General features: G+C 39.5%; 1 protein-coding gene across 2 annotated transcripts in view; it reads left to right on the top strand.

Moving 5' to 3' along the window:
* c5h11orf54 (chromosome 5 C11orf54 homolog) overlaps positions 1-19637 on the top strand; it is a 33596-nt gene extending 13959 nt beyond the window's left edge. The window contains exons 2-9 of one of the 2 annotated variants that reach the window (XM_051893823.1): positions 11945-11978; positions 13220-13318; positions 13394-13467; positions 13545-13646; positions 13881-14057; positions 14534-14683; positions 19102-19218; positions 19351-19637. In XM_051893823.1, coding sequence (XP_051749783.1) covers positions 13554-13646; positions 13881-14057; positions 14534-14683; positions 19102-19218; positions 19351-19524 — 711 coding nt within the window. In that variant the 5' untranslated portion in view covers positions 11945-11978; positions 13220-13318; positions 13394-13467; positions 13545-13553 and the 3' untranslated portion in view covers positions 19525-19637. The remainder of the gene's footprint in view (positions 1-11944; positions 11979-13219; positions 13319-13393; positions 13468-13544; positions 13647-13880; positions 14058-14533; positions 14684-19101; positions 19219-19350) is intronic. The other variant, XM_051893822.1, reaches the window with a different exon arrangement.
* The last annotated feature ends 642 nt before the right edge of the window (positions 19638-20279 follow it).

Raw genomic sequence — 20279 nt, 5'->3', positions numbered from 1 at the left:
GACCCCATTCAAGAGGGCGCTGTCGAGCCCCCCTGCCACGCCTGGGTACCAGCTTCTGCCCGGCCGCGTATTCCGATGTGTGTGCAAAGTTTCAAGAGTTTTCGAACATGTTAAGGGCCCCAAAAGTGCCAAAAACATAGAAAATAATAATAATAAATATAGCTGCAAGCAGCGATGGCGGGCCCAAGCCCGGTGGCACCGCCGCCCCGGTGGCTTTAGGGCAACTGTGCACGGTGGGCAATATGTATTTAAACTGGGTGAATGTAAAAGGAATATGTCAAAGTCATTTGAATATGCCGCATATACTGGAGTCAGCCAGTGCACCTTTAACTGTGAACCACAACAGCTAGATCCATGAGATCATTTAAATTTAGATGAATTTCATGTCAGGATGTCATAGGTCACTTTGAAATGAGTGCAGTTATATTTTGCAGCTCAACATTTTGTAAGTCTAAATCCAGTGTAAATCTCAGTCCAGTATTTATTTTAAGTTTTTTTTTATATATATATATATATATATCTTTATAAACCATTACCCCCCCCCCAAACACACACACACACTTAACATGACACACAGAGAGAGAGAGAGAGAGAGAGGCAAAGTGAGATTTAAGAACCAGTTGGAGATGATTCAATATCATTTTAAACAATAAGAATAAAATTTATACTGTGACAGAAATTAGTCTTTGCTAATCTCTTAATATATACATTCAATAATACTAACTAAAAGTTATCATTATCAGTTAAAAATGTTATACGTCCAGATGAATTTATCTTAAGGTCTTTTAAGTATTAAGATTTAACAAAATTATTAAACTAATTATATAAAACTATATAGTCAGTGCACTGCAAATGAACTAGTTCTATGCCTTTATTTTGTTATACAAATTTATAGAAGAGAAGGCCTAAGAGATTTCCTATCCTATAATGCAGTCAAAAGGACACAGCAGTGAAAGGGTTAAACCTGCAAGACTCTAAAACACACAGAGAGATAGAGACACACACACACACACACACACAGAGGCAATACAGTTGGAGTCTGACCAGTTAGTTGAGTCAGATGACTCAATAATATTTAAATAATAAGAATAAAATATATACTGTAGCAGAAATTAGTCTTTGATCATCTCTAAATATGTACATTACAATATAAAACTAACTAAAGCCGAGTCCTCAAAATCTTGACTTCATGCTGACCGAGTTTGGTGGTTTGGTGGCGATTAATCAGATTAATCGCCTAGGAGGAGTATATCAAATTCCAGAGCATGCGTTTTTCAAACAACCCGTAATAGGCGACTTCCTGTTGGGGTGGTGTATAACTTAGAGCACGAAAGTTGTTAGGCCCGATGAGGTCTATATGTGTACCGAGTTTAATTCTAATACGTACAAGCGTGTTTGATTTATGGACCAAGTTTTCGGACTTCTTTCAAGGGGGCGCTGTCGAGCCCCCGTGCCACGCCCGAATACCAGCCTCTGCGGCGTCCTAATGGCCGCAGATTTCAATGTGTGTGCCAATTTTCAAGAGTTTTTGAGCATGTTAAGGCCCCCAAAAAGCCCCGGATGACGGAAAAAAAAATTAAATAATAATAATAATCCTTAGAAAAACAATAGGGCCCTGCGCCTTAGTGGCTTGGGCCCTAATAATAATCCTAATGAAAACAATAGGGCCTTCAGCCTTTGGCCCTAATAATAATAATCCTTAGAAAAACAACAGGGCCCTGCGCCTTAGTGGCTTGGGCCCTAATAAACGGAGCAATTCCAATAGGGTCCTCACACCATTGGTGCTCGGGCCCTAATAATAAATATAGCTGCAAGCAGCGATGGCGGGCCCAAGCCTGGTGGCTTCACGGCAACTGTGCACGGTGGGCAATAGGCATTTAAAACGGGTAAACATAAAAGGACTATTTTGAATTTATTTGAATACACCACATTTACTGCAGCAGTTGGTGCCCATATGATCACACACACACACACACACACACACACACACAGACAGAGACCCACACACACACACAGAGAGAGAGAGAGAGAGAGAGAGAGAGAAAGAGTGAGACTGAGGGGGGAGGGGGGTAGGACAGAGAGAAAGTGTGAAAAATCCACATTCAAACCAAAATATCTGACTTCCTGTTTGTCAGAGCTAATGACTTCAAATTAGAAAGTTGTCCGGCTTAATGAGAACAATATGTGTACCGAGTTTGGTGACTGTAGGTAAAAATACCTACAATGTTGATGTGTGTGTTGAGTTTCATGCAATTTGAAGCATGTTAAGAGCCTCAAAAACACTAAAGAATATTATTAAAGTTTGACATGTTGCCATGGCAACAATAATTACGATATCACAAATACATTCACAGGTCTACATCTGCCATGTTTTGACATTATTGTGATGAAGTTTGAAGCAAATTGGGTAAAAAAAAGAGGGTGATCTCAAAGCATTTTGAAAGTGACACACTTCCTGCTGCCAGTTGGTGGCGCTATAACTTTGACTCACAATAGTCACATCCATGTGATTGGACTCCTACAACGAACAAGTCAAGTCAAGTCATCTTTATTTATATAGCGCTTTTTACAATGTAGATTGTGTCAAAGCAGCTTTACATTGATAACTGGTACATTATTTGGCTGCACAGCAGCTCTTAAAAGAATAGTGTCAATGCAGGCAGATCAAAGCACTGTTGAATATCAAATGTCAAGTCAAATGTCAAGTGTCCCCAACTAAGCAAGCCAAAGGCGACAGCGGCAAGGAACCCAAACTCCATCAGGTGACATCAGGTGGCAGACAAGTGGCAAATAGGTGTTTAAATGGAGAAAAAAACCTTGGGAGAAACCAGGCTTAGTCGGGGGGCCAGTTCTCCTCTGGCCAACAGTGCTTTGTTACGATTCAGGTAGCTATCATAAGTCCGACAGGATCGCAACATTCAAAGTATTTATTCCAGTTCCATCCAATTGAGGATCGTATTCATCACGGCGGTATGGACGGTTGTTGAGGAACTGTGTCGTGGCTGTCGTGTCGATGAGGCCCTCACAGTGGATGATCTAGTTGACTCAATCTCTGCTGATACTTCAGGGCTGCGTTGTGGTCGTGTCAAGGCGCAGGTCCTTGGTCTCACCTGGATACGGCCCAGATCCGGTTGACTACGGTGAACCTCGGGATAACCAGAAAGACTAATATTAGCGTAGATGCCATTCTTCTTCTGATGTAAGGAGTACATCAGGTGTTATAGGAAGTGTTCCCGGTTCCGGCTGACCTAATTTATGCAGCCTAATAATCCTTTAACAGATTTGAAAATATAAATTGGTAATGTGTTATGTGTATGCCAGGTTAAAGAAATGCGTTTTTAGTCTAGATTTAAACTGACAGAGTGTGTCTGCTTCCCAAGCAATGCTAGGAAGATTGTTCCAGAGTTTAGGTGCCAAATAGGAAAAGGATCTACCGCCTGCGGTTGATTTTGATATTCTAGGTATTATCAGCTGGCCTGAATTCTGAGATCGCAATAGACGTGAAGGACTATAATGAATTAGGAGCTCGCTCAGGTACTGGGGAGCTAAACCATTTAGTGCTTTGTAAGTAATTAGCAAGATTTTAAAATCTATATGATGTTTAACAGGAAACCAATGCAGTGTTGACAGAACTGGGCTAATATGGTCATACTTCCTAGTTCTAGTAAGAACCCTAGCTGCTGCATTTTGTACGAGCTGTAGTTTATTTATCAGGCGAGCAGAACAACCACCCAGTAGAGCGTTACAGTAATCTAGCCTTGAGGTCATGAACGCATGAACTAACTGTTCTGCATTTTTCATTGAGAGCATATGTCATAGTTTAGATATATTTTTAAGATGGAAGAATGCGGTTTTACAGATGCTAGTAACATGGCCTTCAAATGAAAGATTGGTATCAAAGAGCACACCCAGGTTCCTAAGTGACGACGAAGACTTAACAGAGCAGCCATCAAGTGTTAGACAGTATTCTAGGTTATTACGTGAAGAAGTTTTTGGTCCAAAAATTAGAATCTCTGTTTTTTCTGAATTTAGTAGTAGGAAATTACTGGTCATCCAATTTTTTATATCAGCTATGCATTCTGTTAATTTTGTGAATTGGTTAGTTTTGTCAGGGCGCGAAGAAATATAGAGCTGAGTATCATCAGCGTAACAGTGAAAACTAACGCCATGCTTCCTAATGATATCTCCCAAGGGTAGCATGTACAGAGTGAACAGCAACGGTCCTAGTACTGAGCCTTGCGGTACTCCATATTGAACTTGTGATCGATATGACATCTCTTCATTTACTACTACAAACTGATAACGGTCAGATAAGTATGATTTGAACCATGACAATGCAATTCCACTAATGCCAACATAATTTTCGAGTCTATTTAAAAGAATATTGTGATCAATAGTGTCAAATGCAGCACTAAGATCCAGTAACACTAATAGAGAGATACAACCACGATCTGATGATAAGAGCAAATCATTTGTAACTCTAATGAGAGCAGTCTCAGTACTATGGTACGGTCTAAATCCTGACTGGAAATCCTCACAGATACTATTTCTTTCTAAAAAGGAACATAGTTGTGATGATACTACCTTTTCTAGTATTTTTGACAGAAAAGTGAGATTTGAGATCGGCCTGTAATTGACTAATTCTCTAGGATCAAGTTGTGGTTTTTTAATAAGAGGTTTAATAATAGCCAGCTTAAAAGTTTTTGGTACATGTCCTAGTGATAAAGATGAATTGACGATATTAAGAAGAGGATCTATAACCTCTGGAAACATTTCTTTCAATAGCTTAGTCGGTATAGGGTCTAACATACATGTGGTTGATTTTGATGATTTAACAAGTTTAGACAATTCTTCCTCTCCTAAAGCAGTAAATGAATTGAATTTTTCCTCATGGACACTACAATGCACTATCTGATGCGATACTGTAATAGACGGTTGCATGGTTATAATGTTTTCTCTAATATTATCAATCTTGCAAGTAAAGACATAAAGTCATTACTGCTGTGCTCTTTGGAAACATCATTTCTTGTTAATTTAGCCACTGTATCAAATAAATACCTAGGGTTGTGTTTATGTTCTTCTAAAAGTTTTGAAAAATAAGCAGATCTAGCAGATTTTAAGGCCTTTCTGTACTCAATCATTTTCTCTCTCCACGAAATGCGAAATACTTCTAGTTTTGTTTTCTTCCAGCTGCGCTCCATTTTTCTGGCTGCTAACTTTAGGGCCCGAGTGTGCTCATTGTACCATGGCATTGGGTTAATTTCCTTAATCTTTTTTAAGCGCAAAGGAGCAACTGAGTCTAATGTGCTGGAAAAGACAGAGGCAATAGTTTCTGTTACAACATCGAGGTCTTCTAAGCTTTCTGGTATGCTAAGGCGATGAAACTGATCAGGAAGATTATTTATAAAGCGATCTTTAGTGGTAGAAGTGATGGTTCTGCCATATTTATGGCATGGAGGCAGTTTAGCCGCCTTGACTAAATGTAGTATACACGAGACTAGATAATGATCTGAGATGTCGTCACTCTGCTGCAGAATTTCAACAGCATCAATATCGATTCCATGTGACAATATTAGATCTAAAGTATGATTACGACAATGAGTGGGTCCTGACACATGTTGTCTAACACCAATAGAGTTTAGAATATCTGCAAATGCCAATCCTAATGCGTCTTTTTTATTATCTACATGGATATTAAAATCACCAACAACAAGGACTTTATCTGCAGCCAATACTAACTCCGACAGAAAATCAGCAAATTCTTTGATAAAGTCTGTATGGTGTCCTGGTGGCCTGTATACAGTAGCCAGCACAAATGTCAACCTACATAATGTTACGTAAAGTACCATCACTTCGAAGGAATTATATTTGAAAGACTTTTGACTAATACTGTAAATATTACTATAGATTACAGCAACACCTCCCCCTTTGCCTTTCTGACGGGCATTGTGTCGATAATCATAACCTTGAGGACTAGACTCATTTAAAGTAATGTCAATGTCTTGACTTCATGCTGACCGAGTTTGGTGGTGATCGGAATAATCGCCTAGGAGGAGTATATCAAATTCCGGAGCATGCGTTTTTCAAACAACCCGTAATAGTCGACTTCCTGTTGGGGTGGCGTATAACTTAGAGCATGAAAGTTGTTAGCCCCGATGAGGTCTATATGTGTACCGAGATTCATACTAATATATGCAAGGGTGTTTGATATATGGACTAAGTTTTCAGACTTCATTCAAGGGGGCGCTGTCGAGCCCCCCTGCCACGCCTGGGTACCAGCCTCTGCGGCGTCCTAATGGCCGCAGATTCCAATGTGTGGCCCCCAAAAAGCCCCGGATGACGAAAAAAAAATAAAAATAATAATAATAATAATAATCCTTAGAAAAACAATAGGGCCCTGCGTCTTAGTGGCTTGGGCCCTAATAAAAATAAATGGAGGAAATCCAATAGGGTCCTCGCACTTTGGTGCTCGGGCCCTAATTAAAGCTGCAAGCAGCGATGAAAGGGCCCTCGCATCCGGGCTCACCACCACCCGGCGGCCTTAGGAAAACAGTGAACAGTGGGCGACATGCATGTAAGCGAGTAAATACAGGAGAATAATGGCCAAGTCATTTCAAAGTGCCAGACTTCCTGCTGCCAACAGGTGGCGCTTTGACTGTTACTGAATATTGCCATGTAGATGACTTCAGACCAGGACTATTATCAAACATGTGAAGTTTGGAGCAGATCGGACTTTGTATGCCTGAGTTAAAACAACTTCCTGTTTCGTGGCGTTAATCCATAGACTGTAAAAAAAATATGGACGTAGTGTCCGTGACGTCACCCGTAGATTTCTGAAGAGCATTTTTGAAGCGAAAATGAGGCCGCCACCATCTTAGCTGCGCGTCACCGCACGTCACTCCCGGATAACTGAAAATGGGCAAAGAGGCGGGACGTGGTTGGAACCAAGGTGACTGGTTGCTGAAACCATGCCGGCATAGCACGACGTGATCATGTTAGCAGAAGGAGCTATCTATCTATCTTAGATAATATCTAAAATATTAATAAAGATAACAAGTTTATTAGAAAGTTCTAAAGGTGCATTGTCAATCTACGGTGTCTTTAAGATATGCTCCAACACCAGTAATTAATTTGAGTCGAGTGTGCAAATAACAACACGCAAAATCAAACGGGACTTTATATACCCGTTTTATAACCCCAAACTACATACCTTTATAATGAAATAGCGATCGCGAGATGAATCCAATCCGTGGTACTTAATTGGGTAAGATGTCCATGAGTGTCCATTGCAAAACAAAAAACAGTAGGCATTTATTAACATGTGGCATATTGAAATGTGTCTTCTTGGAGTGAATTACAGTGTAAAACATGCCATTTTCTGTTGCCAGCAGGTGGCGCTGAATATTGGCATATAGATGTCTTTAGGCCAGGACTCTTATCACACATGTGAAGTTTGGGGCAGATCGGACATTGTATGCCTGAGTTACAACAGCTTTCTCTTTCATGGCGAAACATCAGACTTTGTCAGGCCGCCACGGACACGCCCTTTAGTGAAAACTCTAGATCTTCACAATTTAACATCGCTAAGGCCTTTAGATTAGACTGACCAAATATGATGTTGTTCTGGTTAAATCTGTATGAGGAGTTAATCACAGTGTAAAACATGTAATTTCCTGTTGCCCGCAGGTGGCACTATGACCGTAACTGAATATTGCCATGTAGATGTCTTCAGGCCAGGACTCTTATCACACGTGAAGTTTGGGGCTGATCCGACTTTGTATAGCCGAGTTACATCAACTTCCTTTTTCATGGCGAAACATCGAAATTTGTCAGGCCGCCACGGACACGCCCTCCAGCAAAAACTCTAGATCTTCGCAATTTAACGTCGCAAAGGCCTTTAGATTAGACTGACCAAATATGATGTTGATCTGATAGAAGCTCTAGGAGGAGTTTGTTAAAGTACAACGTCTGGAAATGGCAAAAAGTGCACAAATTTTGCAGAGAAAATTCAAAATATCTGACTTCCTGTTGGTTTTCAGACTTTGCACCAGGAGACTTTTTTGTAGGGATTGGGCTGTTACATGTGTCTGCTGAATTTCATACCTGTATGTGAAACGTGGTGCAAGGGGCACTTTGTTGAAATATTGTAGGTGGCGCTATCGAGCCATTTTGCCACGCCTAATTCTGAGACCCATAACAGACGTAAATTTTCACCACTTCTGACGCGTGTGCAAAGTTTCATGAGTTTTCGAGCATGTTTAGGCCCTCAAAAATTGGGAGAAGAAGAAGAAGAAGCGGAAGAATAATAATAAATGGAGCAATTCCAATAGGGTCCTCACACCATCTGTGCTCGGGTCCTAATAATAAACGGAGGAAATCCAATAGGGTCCTCGCACTTTGGTGCTCGGGCCCTAATGGAGGAAATCCAATAGGGTCCTCGCACTTTGGTGCTCGGGCCCTAATAATAATAATAATAATAATAATAAACGGAGGAAATCCAATAGGGTCCTCGCACTTCGGTGCTCGGGCCCTAATAATAATAATAATAATAATAAACGGAGGAAATCCAATAGGGTCCTCGCACTTCGGTGCTCGGGCCCTAATAATAGGAACGCCGATGGATAATATAGGTGCTTGGCCCCTAATTAATGGGCACTATAGACGCTACTTGATGGTGAGGGTTGGGGGATTGTTAAATGTGATTTATAATGTAAAAATCAATAAATAAATAAAAAAAACTTTGAAAAAAATGTTGTTTAGAAAAGAATGAAAATTCTTAGTCAGGAGGATGTTGTGCCCGCCACACATGCACATAATCCAAATTATCACATAAAGAATTAATGAGTTTAGCCTGAAATGAGGGAGCTCCAGTACCTGAAGGGAATTTGTCCATAAGTGGATTCAATTGAAATTTAAAATCCCGATTAAAATTAAAATACAATTAAATTAAAGACCATTTCAATAATTTGAGAAATGCACCATTAGAAAATCACATGGTGACCAGGGAGAAAATATACACGCATATCATGCAACTGCTCGGAAACACGAAGGTTGAGGATCCAAATATCGAAAGGGTAATCCACAATCAAAATCCAAAAACAGGCAAAGGTCAAAACACAGGGTACACAGTGTAAACAGTCACAGGAACACAGGCAAACAGGGGAAACCAAGAATCCGGGCAGGAAGTCAAAACCATGAACAAAAGAAACAAAAGATAGCATGCTCAGAAACGCAGTGTAGACGTGTACAAGATATTTTGAAGAATGTGGGTAACCAAACAGTTGATGGGCCCCATTGACTTCCTAGTAGGAAAGATATATGGAAATCTCTGGGGACCAGCAACTGTTTGGTTACCAACATTCTTCAAAATAACTTTTATGTTCAACAGAAGAAAGAAACTCATTCAGGCTTAAAACAACTTAAGAGTGAGTAAATGATTAAAGAAATTTTATTTTTGGGTGAACCATCCCTTTAATGTTAATAAATGTATTATTGTTGTCTTGTTACAGGTCCATCTGATCTGATTTTAGAAGATACTGTTTATCTTAAGTTATTTTATTTGTAGTTAATTGTTCTGTACTTTTGCATGTTGCTAATTTCTTTTAACCAAAAGCAATTAAAATGGTTAACTTGTTTACAGTAAATGCATTGTGTGCTGGTTTATTTAGCTACTTTTAGTACACCAAATTAAGTATGCCACTTAGTACTGTAAGACCTTGAATTTTAAAGTGCAAATTAACACCTGACCACTCTTGTGGGTTTGCTATACTGTTGCAATTAAAAACCGTAGAAGGGTAAAAACATGCCAGGCAGATACTGGTATGATGCAAGCAACACTGATACAACTAATAAAATTGTAAAATAATCAAGCATTGACAATAGTCAATCAAATTGGTGGCACAGAGGGGCCCACAAATAAAATTCTGCTTAGGGCCCCATAAAGGCTTGGGCCAGCCCTGCTCATACACAACTATTACAAAAGCTGTAAACATTCACTGATGCTCAAGAAGGAAACATGATGTATTAAGAGCGGGGGGGTGAAAACTTTTTAAATTGGATGATCAATTTTATTATATCTTTTCACGTGACAACACTGAAGAAATGACACTTTGCTACAATGTAAAGTAGTGAGTGTACAGCTTGTATAACAGTGTAAATTTGCTGTTCCCTTAAAATAACTCAACACACAGCCATTAATGTCTAAACTGCTGGCCAAAAAAAGTGAGTACACCCCTAAGTGAAAATGTCCAAATTGGGCCCAAAGTGTCAATATTTTGTGTGGCCACCATTATTTTCCAGCACTGCCTTAACCCTCCTGGGCATGGAGTTCACCAGAGCTTCACAGGTTGCCACTGGAGTCCTCCATGACAACATCACAGAGCTGGTGGATGTTAGAGACCTTGCGCTCCTCCACCTTCTGTTTGAGGATGCCCCACAGATGCTCAATAGGGTTTAGGTCTGGAGACATGCTTGGCCAGTCCATCACCTTTACCCTCAGCTTCTTTAGCAAGGCAGTGGTCGTCTTGGAGGTGTATTTGGGGTCGTTATCATGTTGGAATACTGCCCTGCGGCCCAGTCTCCGAAGGGAGGGGATCATGCTCTGCTCATTCATGGTTTCCTCAATGAACTGTAGCTCCACAGTGCCAGCAGCACTCATGCAGTCCCAGACCATGACACTCCCACTACCATGCTTGACTGTAGGCAAGACACACTTGTCTTTGTACTCCTTACCTGGTTGCTGCCACACACGCTTGACACCATCTGAACCAAATAAGTTTATTTTGGTCTCACCAGACCACAGGACATGGTTCCAGTAATCCATGTCCTTAATCTGCTTGTCTTCAGCAAACTGTTTGTGGGCTTTCTTGTGCATCATTTTTAGAAGAGGCTTCCTCCTGGGACGACAGCCTTGCAGACCAATTTGATGCAGTATGCGGCGTATGGTCTGAGCACTGACAGGCTGACCCCCCACCCCTTCAACCTCTGAAGCAATGCTGGCAGCACTCATATGTCTATTTCCCAAACACAACCTCTGGATATGACGCTGAGCACCTGCACTCAACTTCTTTGGTTGACCATGGTGAGGCCTGTTCTGGGTGGAACCTGTCCTGTTAAACTGCTGTATGGTCTTGGCCACCGTGCTGCAACTCAGTTTCAGGGTCTTGGCAATCTTCTTATAGCCTACGCCATCTTTATGTAGAGCAACAATTCTTTTTTTCAGATCCTCAGAGAGTTCTTTGCCATGAGGTGCAATGTTGAACTTCCATTGACCAGTATGAGAGAGTGAGAGCGATAACACCAAATTTAACACACCTGCTTCCCATTCACACCTGAGACTTTGTAACACTAATGAGTCACATGACACCAGGGAGAGAAAATGGCTAATTGGGCCTAATTTGGACATTTTCACTTAGGGGTGTACTCACTTTTGTGGCCAGCGGTTTAGACATTAATGGCTGTGTGTTAATTTATTTTGAGGGGACAGCAAATTTACACTGTTATACAAGCTGTACACTCATTACTTTACATTGTAGCAAAGTGTCATTTCTTCAGTGTTGTCACATGAAAACATATAAAAAAAATATTTACAAAAATGTGAGGGGTGTAGTCACTGTGAGATATTGTATATATACAATATCTCACAGTGACTACACCCCTCACATTTTTGTAAATATTTTTTTTATATGTTTTCATGTGACAACGTGACAAAAAAAAAAAAAAATATATATATATATATATATATATTTTTTTTTTTTTTAGAAAATGACCAATCATTTTGCTAGATAAGACCCTTATTCCTCGTCTGGTATCGTTTAAAGCCCTTTGAAGCTGCACTGAAACTGTAATTTTGACCTACAACCGTTTGGGGTCTATTGAAGTCCACTATAAGGACAATAATCCTGGAATGTTTTCATCAAAAACCTTAATTTCTTTTCGACTGAAGAAAGAAGGACATGGACATCTTGGATGACATGAGGGTGAGTAAATTGTCAGGAAATTTTAATTTGAAAGTGAGCTAATCCTTTAATGCATCATTAATTTGTTACATTTATATAGCGCTTTTCTGGGTACTCAAAGCGCTTTTACATATGGAAGGGGGAATCTCCTCAACCACCACCAATGCGCAGCATCCACCTGGATGATGCGACGGCAGCCATATTGCGCCAGAACACCCACCACACACCAGCTTATTGGTGGAGAGGAGACAGAGTGATGAAGCCAATCAGTATATGGAGATGATTAGGAGGCCATGATTGACAGAGGCCAATGGGCAAATTTGGCCTGGATGTCGGGGTTACACCCCTACTCTTTTTGAAGGACATCCTGGGATTTTTAACGACCACAGAGAGTCAGGACCTCGGTTTAACGTCTCATCGTCCCATCACTATACTGGGGCGTTAGGACACACACAGACCACAGAGTGAGCACCCCCTGCTGGCCTCACTAACACCTCTACCAGCAGCAACCTAGTTTTCCCAGAAGGTCTCTCATCCAGGTACTAACCAGGCTCAGCCCTGCTTAGCTTCATTGGGCAACCAGTCTTGGGCTGCAGGGTGTTATGGCTGCTGGCAATCATGTTTCCTTCTTGAGCATTAGTGAATGTTTGCAGCGTTTGTAATAGTTGTGTATGAGTCCCTCAGTTGTCCTCAGTGTGAAAAGATGGATCTCAAAATCATACAGCCACAGCTGAAAAGGGTTCAAATATGCAGAAGATGCTAGAAAACCAAAGAATGTGCAGGACCTGAAGAACAGTGGGGCGGTCTTCTTGGCCTGAAACACAAAAAGCAGAGGGCCAGCTTTTTGGCGGCGGGCCTGACTGAGGGAACCACTCGTTCAGTTGGCTGCGGGTGGGCTCAGTGGGGGAAAACCATTATAGGCTGAGCTCGTTCACTGCCTTGGTCATGATGCAGAGGAGTTTCTCATCTATAGCATCAGGGAAATCGCTCATGTTGCTGCAATGCACTGTGGAGTCCTCTGTAGGGCTGCGAGACTGACCCTTTATATCAGACTCCGCCATAGGCATGGCATCGTCATTATCCTCTTCCAACCCTGCAAGAGAGATTCGGCCCCAGGCTCCAACAGAGGGGCCGGAACAAGCTTGAGCAAATGTTACCGGAGGGAAGGCTGGTTCAACAGACTATAGGCTCACCTTTTTTAGGGCTGTAGGGTGTGGGGCTTCCATATGTTATAGTGACTAATATATTTGTGTGTGTTACAGTGCTGGAATCAGGACTGAATACAAATTTTTCTGATGTAAAAGTGTCTGTTACTGACTGTCCAGATCTTACACACGAGCCTTTCAGGTTTCCTGTCAAGGGTGAGTACAGATGTAAGTCAGTTTATGCCAAGGAGTAACAGGCTCTTTAAACAACACTTGTTACTCTTTTATTAGGTATTTGTGGCAAACCACGTATTACTGATGTGGGAGGTGTACCCTATCTGATTCCTCTGGTCCGACTGGACAAGGTGCGTTAATGAATTGTAAATGTAATTTCAGAAAGAAGCATATTTGTACAACTAACTGTAAAACTTTCCCCTCAAAGGTTTACAACATGAACCTTGTGTCCAAGGAGGTTGAGCTGCCTGGTGCATTTATTCTTGGTGCCGGTGCTGTCTCCTCTAAGACAGTTGGGATAAATGGAGAGGTATGTATAGCTGCACTAAAACCAGTGGTTTTTCCACATTAGAATTTCAAGACCTAAAAAAAAATTACTTCTACAAATATGTTTAAATTGATGTCAATTTGCAATGGCATTGTTAAACGAAAATGCTTACTTCTGCATAAAGCTACACATCGTGGTTTCGGGATTTTTCTTCTTTTTGGTTTAATGCGGAGTTCAATGGGGTTTTTAACACTGTATTGTCCTGTTTTGTCCTAGTTAATGCCTCTGGTGGTGACTGAAGCTGAGGGGAGACCTGCGGTGAATGGCAGTTATTTTTCCTCCATCAACCCAGTGGATGGAAAATGTCTACAGGAAAAATACAGTGACAGGTTTCATGACTGTGACTTTGGCCTCCTCGCAAACCTTTATGCATGTGAAGGCAAACCTGGAAAGGTAAGAACCATGGGGACTTTGCATCTCTGTACAACCTCAGTACTGTGATTGAGTTACTACATGGAGTTTTTCCTTTGATAATGGCCATAAGTGATGAAATGATTATTAGGAGTGAGCTACTAATAATTATTAAAGGAACCCAAAACCACTTCAAATGTTATGATTGAATATTTACACCACCATTCAAAAGTTTTGGGCAGTAAGATTTGGCCGCAAATATTTAAGCTAAAATACAGTAAAACTGTTAAATAGTATTATTACAATTTAAAATAAATGTTTTCTATTTGAATATATTTTAAAGTTTTGTAATTTCATTCCTGTGATGATGGCAAAGCTGAATTTTCATCATCCATTACTTCAGTCTTAAGTGTCACATAATCCTTCAGATGTCATTCTAATATGATGATGTGTCATAAATCATACTGACCCCAAACTTTTAAATATAACAAAGTTTGAAAAAAAAACTACCATTGCAGGTCATTGAGGTGAGAGCCTGCAGAAGGACTGGAGAGGACAGTCTTGTGAGCTGCATGAGAAAGACCATGGAAGAACATTATAGGAAGAAGAGCGTGGCCCTGGGTGGAACTTTCGTCATACAAAAGGGGAAGGCAAAGATCCATATCATGGTAATTAAATAATAAAATAATAAAAAATTAAATATTTGTAGTATTTGTAATATTTAAATATTTGTAATGCGCAAGACTATGGAAGTTAAAAAGTTATTTTAGATTAGTGACTAATATTAGATTAGTGACTAAATTTAGATTAGATAGTAATTTTAAATTAATTTTAGTTTAAATAAAAATAATTATAAATAAATATAGCTGCAAGCAGCAATATGGGGCCAAGCTCCTGAAGGGGCTGTAGCGCAGTGCAGAGTAGGAAGAGCAAAAACAGCAGAAATGTAATGTAGATGAAAAACCAAATGGTTCAGAAGTATAGGTAAGAATGAACACAAAATGAACAGAAGTGTAGATGAGAATGAACATAGAATGAACAAAAACACACTTATTTCTAATCCTAGAGGAAGAAAGGTTAGTACAAAGCTTGCCTGGATAATAAAGGAATTGAATTGACAAAACATTACACACAATTTTATGAAGTTGTCCTACACGGGACGCCTGTCACTCATCTTGTTGCGCCACTGGGAAGACATGTGTTCACCCAGATGCCGAAGTTCCATAGTTCAAGTGAGAATCAATTCTAAATGAAGAATTTTTGTAGAAATGCACCCATGTTATATTTTTAATAAGTTCAGATTAGATCATTCTCAGAAAGACTCAATGTCTGGAACAGAAGCAACTTTTACAATTAACCAATTAGCATGCTAAGCTAACTAACATAAGACAACAAACACAAGCAAGGTCACGTTCGGAGACGAATATCTCGGGAACAGTAGCGAATATCAAAAAACTGTTCAGTCATTTCTGTGCTGCTCGGTACAAAAATCATTTGAGCCAATTTTGGACAAAATTTGTATGAGAAGTAGCGAAAAAACCTGTTTTTCCATTTACTTCAATATGGTGGACGGGTATATTTAAGGAAAAAGACAAATGACACATCGTCAGAATCAACATTAGCCAGGGAACAAAACGACACAGAGAATACAAATTTTGGACAAAGCTATAAGCATTTTTGCAAAAATCCTTATATCTCTGGAACATTAGGTGGCGCTGTGTTGAAACTTTTCAGGTATGAGAAGGTTAGGTGTCTGATGATGATACCATACCTGCTGAATTTTGTGCCGATATGTCAAATTGTTTAAAAGATATTGCAATTTATGACAAAATTCTAAATGGCAGCCCAATGGTTCATTCGATCCTGGCAAAATTGGTATCCCCACATTTGGCATGACACAAGGAATCCACTGACTCAAAGATCATGATCTGACACCAAGATCACCAAGATCATGTTCTGACAAACTGTTCAAAAGTTATTAGCAAAAATAACAATTTTTTCAGATCTCATGACCTGTAGGTGGCATTGTTCCCAAATTTAGCATGGACCCTCAGATCATGGTTCCAATGAAGCATACCAATTTTCGTTTTGATTGCTCAAGGTTTGGCCGAGATACAGCCTCTGAACAAATTTCGGATCGACCTTGTTAAGTTCGCGTCATCACTTTTGAACATAGATGAAAAAAAAATCTGTTCAGTCATATCTGAATAGATATGGCTTGGTTCAAAGATGATCTGAGCCAATTTTTGTAAGAACTTGGCAACGTTTAAAGGAGGAGTAGTGAAAAAAAATGAAATACTGTACTTTTTAAAATGGTTACTACTGTACTGAGCGGAGTCTTAATGTAAGATGTTGAATGTGATCAACATAAAGAGAGGAATCGGGTGAACTAAATTAAATTTTTCTAGAACAAAGGGTTTAAAAGTTAAAACCTTTTAGAAAAGTCAATTTTTGAACTGGTGGTGGCACTATAGAGTTGGTCCTAGAATTGGTCAAATCACTTTTTATTACCATCTCTAGGATTGTGCCAAATTTCATCATTTTCTCATATTCTGTTCATAGGGCTGCCATAGACTCCCATTTTGGAAGAAAAATAATAGTGCGGAAAACTAACGGATACAATAGGGGCTTGGCCCCTAATATTAAAGGAATCAAAATGACTCAACATTACACACAATTATATAAAGTTGTACAACACGGGACTCAAACCCAAAATCTCTGGGTCAGGTGCATGTCACTCATCTCGTTGCGCCACTGGAAAGACGTGTGCTCACACAGATGCCAAAGTTCCATAGTTCAAGTGAGAATCAACTCAAAATAAAGATTTTTTAAATATAAAACATGAAGTGCATTTTTAATAAGATTGTTCCTAGAAAGACGCAATGTCTGGAACAGGAGCAACTTTTGTACTACTTCTGGCCACAGTACCTCTTGCGGTCTGGGCATGTGCCACACAGGTTTGGGCATGTGCCACAACCTGAAAGGTTCGTGGCTCGTGGCATTACAGATTGCACCACTCAGTTGACCAGATTGCCAAGGAGAGCTTTCAGTGTGAGAATGAGCACACAAAAGCATTACTTAATATTTTAACCAGATTGACATGCTAAGCTAACTTAATTCTAATGTAGTTTATGGTTAATCTGATAGCTGAAGAGACACATTTAAAAGAATTGCAACAGATTATGATTTTCTGACAAACTGTTCGAAAGATATTAGCAAAAAAAGCCTCATGACCTGTAGGTGGCATTGTTCCCAAATTTGGCGTGGACCCTAGGATCTTGGTTCTGATGAAGTGTACCAATTCTTGTTTTGATTGCTCAAAGTTTGGCTGAGATACAACCTCAGAACCAATTTTGGGTCGGCCTTGTTAACTTCACAACATCATAACTTTTTTTTTCACCAGTAGGTCATAACATTCTGATACTGTCGGAATCGGCATAAACCAAGGAACATAATGACATAAAGAAAACAAATTTTGAAATGTTTTCGAAAGTTATGTGTTTCTACAAAAAAAAAACAAAAAAAAAACAAAAAAAACTTATTTCTGGTACACTAGATGGCGCTCAGGTACCTTCAGGACATGCCCATGATGATACCTACCGAATTTTGTGCCGATATGTCAAATCATTTAAAAAGATATTGCAATTTATGTCAAAATTCAAAATGTTTCTAAACTTAAAGGGGTCATGAACTGTGTTGTTTTATTGTTTTATAATGATTCCTGGGGTGCACTTATAATGTTAATATGCTTTTTAAATCAAAAATGCATTACTGTCGAGTCTGTATCGTAAAAGTCTGTTTGCAAAGCCTGCGCCGAAATGCGATTGATTTATCAAAGAACCCAGAGTGAAATCGCGATAACAAATAAATAAAGCTCAACTGAGACATTCACATTGTTGAAAATAAATAACCATATTCCCAGCATTAGGATCCTATGAAAGGTAATGTTATTTTTGTCCTGTCTCGCTTTCCTCTCCTCCTCATCTCACTAACACGCCAGTGGGCGGGGCTAACGTTGCAATGATGAAGTAGGCGTTGATTTCTTCTGCGGAGGGCGGTGTTTCACCTGTCTAGATAGGCACATTCCAGTCGTCCGATGGGCCTAGTGTCAATAAAAGTTTTTACTGGACTAACAAGGAAGTTTTCAGTTCTGAAACTTGCAGGATATTCTTAGGCCCGTCCACACGGAGACACGTTTAGGTGTATACGCAAAAAAATTGTATCTGATAGGCATTTCGTCCAGACAAATGCGGCGTTTTCAGAAGGTGAATCCAATATTTTTTGAAATTGGGTCCCAGAGTGGATAAATCTGAAAACGACATTTTTGCGTTTTTGTGTACAGCTGTATATTTTGTGAACCGTTGATGTCATCACCCCACGTGTCGACCCTAGTCAGACACTGCTAACAGCGCAAAATAAAGCGTTATTTCTAAATTGTTCATCAGCCTTCTAAGGTTAAAAAAGCCTTGTCTGTTTTTTACAAAGCCAGTCTTGAATAACAGTTTTTAACCTTAGAGAACCGTAGCCAGGATTTTCACATCTACTTTAAGCAGAGAAATGGGAAGACCTACAGTCTGAGGGGGTTTTATTAGGTTTTAAAAGCAGAGATGTAGACCCCTGATGGATGGAAGGAGGTAGACCACTATTATTTAGGGATTCTTCAAAAACTAAGAGAAGCAGTGGGGAAAGCTTTTCTGCTCTGTATCTGCATAATGGCTTTCAGAATTACATTTGATGGATGTCAAAAAAATTCAACATGATTAGAATATTTAAAGGAGTTTGAATGATACAAAGAAGAGTAAACATTTAAATTTATTTGGACTTGGGCAATACCAGGGATGCCCCTCCCCCCCTCCAAATTAATGCAGCTGTGGTGAGCAGACCTTTCAAAAACATTGAAAAATCTTACAGATCCCAAACTTTTGAATGGTAGTGTACAGAGCCCTTGAAAGCAGTCACTGTTAAACTTTATAAAATAGGGTAACTTGAACTATGATTAAACTCAAAATAGAAATATTACAACATAAATTATGGAAGCTCCTTATACTGTATGTGAACATAAACATTTTACTACTCTGTCTTTAAGCCACGTGAATTCTCTATCTGCCCTCTAAACACCAATGAGGAAGTTGATAACTGGCTCAGGTATTTTGAAGTCAGTGCACCACTGATCTTTCAAACTGTCATGGTGTCCAGAGACCCAGTGAGTACCAAACCAGTAACAATGTCATACCCTCCATTTTTCTGACAAAATTATTTTGAATCTTTGCTAAATATTTCATATTAGCTAAAGTCTGTTGTTCCCAATTTAATTTCTGTTGTGCACAATTCACAGGGTCTTGACCTGAGAGTGGAGCATACCCATGGCTTCAGTCACCATGGTGAGGGGGGCCATTACTACATAGATACCACCCCAAACACTGTGGAGTACCTGGGATACTTCCTCCCTGCTGAGCTCCTCTACCGTATTGACCGACCCACAGAGACACACAATGTTGGCCGAGATTAAACTTTTGACAGTTCTTTTTTATTGTATAAAAGCATTTAAAATGCAAATAATTCATTTAGCTTTTTGTTACTAGGACCACTTTATATTGATGAATAATAAACTAAATATAATAAGTCTTGAAATCATAATTTAGAGTATTGACCATTATCAAAACTCTTCATACAGTCTGCATTATCAACATGAATCTTGGCTAAACAGTTAATCTCACCTCCAAAACTCACTCAGACCAATAAAACACTTCATATATGTCTCGTTCTACCGTAACACTGGCAACAGTTCTCATTCAGAAAACATACATCATTCATAACACACTTACCTAAAAAACACTAACAACAGAGAGCATTATATAAATGATGAACTTTGATCTTTAAAGTTTGAATGATTTTTCACATAAAAAAGTATTTCATTACAGAATAACATCTTTTCATTTTACTGACTGTATTACAGCATAAAGAATCAATGAGAAATGCAGCCATTTGAAATAAAACAAAACAAATTCCTGAAGCAGTAATTACAAAAACAAACAAAAAAACATCAGAAACATATATAATGACATGATATATAATGACATGTGTGCAGTATTGGAGTCCCAGCTGTTTCAGGAATCTTTCTGTGTGGAGTTTGTATGTTCTCTCCATGTTGATGTTGGTTTCCTCTGGTGCTCCAGTTTCCCCCACAATCCAAAGACATACAGGACAGGTGAATTGGAGACTGTACGTTTGCCTGTAAGTGTGAATGTGAATATGAATGTGTGT

This window comes from Ctenopharyngodon idella, chromosome 5 (assembly GCF_019924925.1).
Source record: "Ctenopharyngodon idella isolate HZGC_01 chromosome 5, HZGC01, whole genome shotgun sequence".
Classification (NCBI taxonomy): domain Eukaryota; kingdom Metazoa; phylum Chordata; class Actinopteri; order Cypriniformes; family Xenocyprididae; genus Ctenopharyngodon; species Ctenopharyngodon idella.
This window is presented reverse-complemented; position numbering and strand designations above follow the sequence as displayed.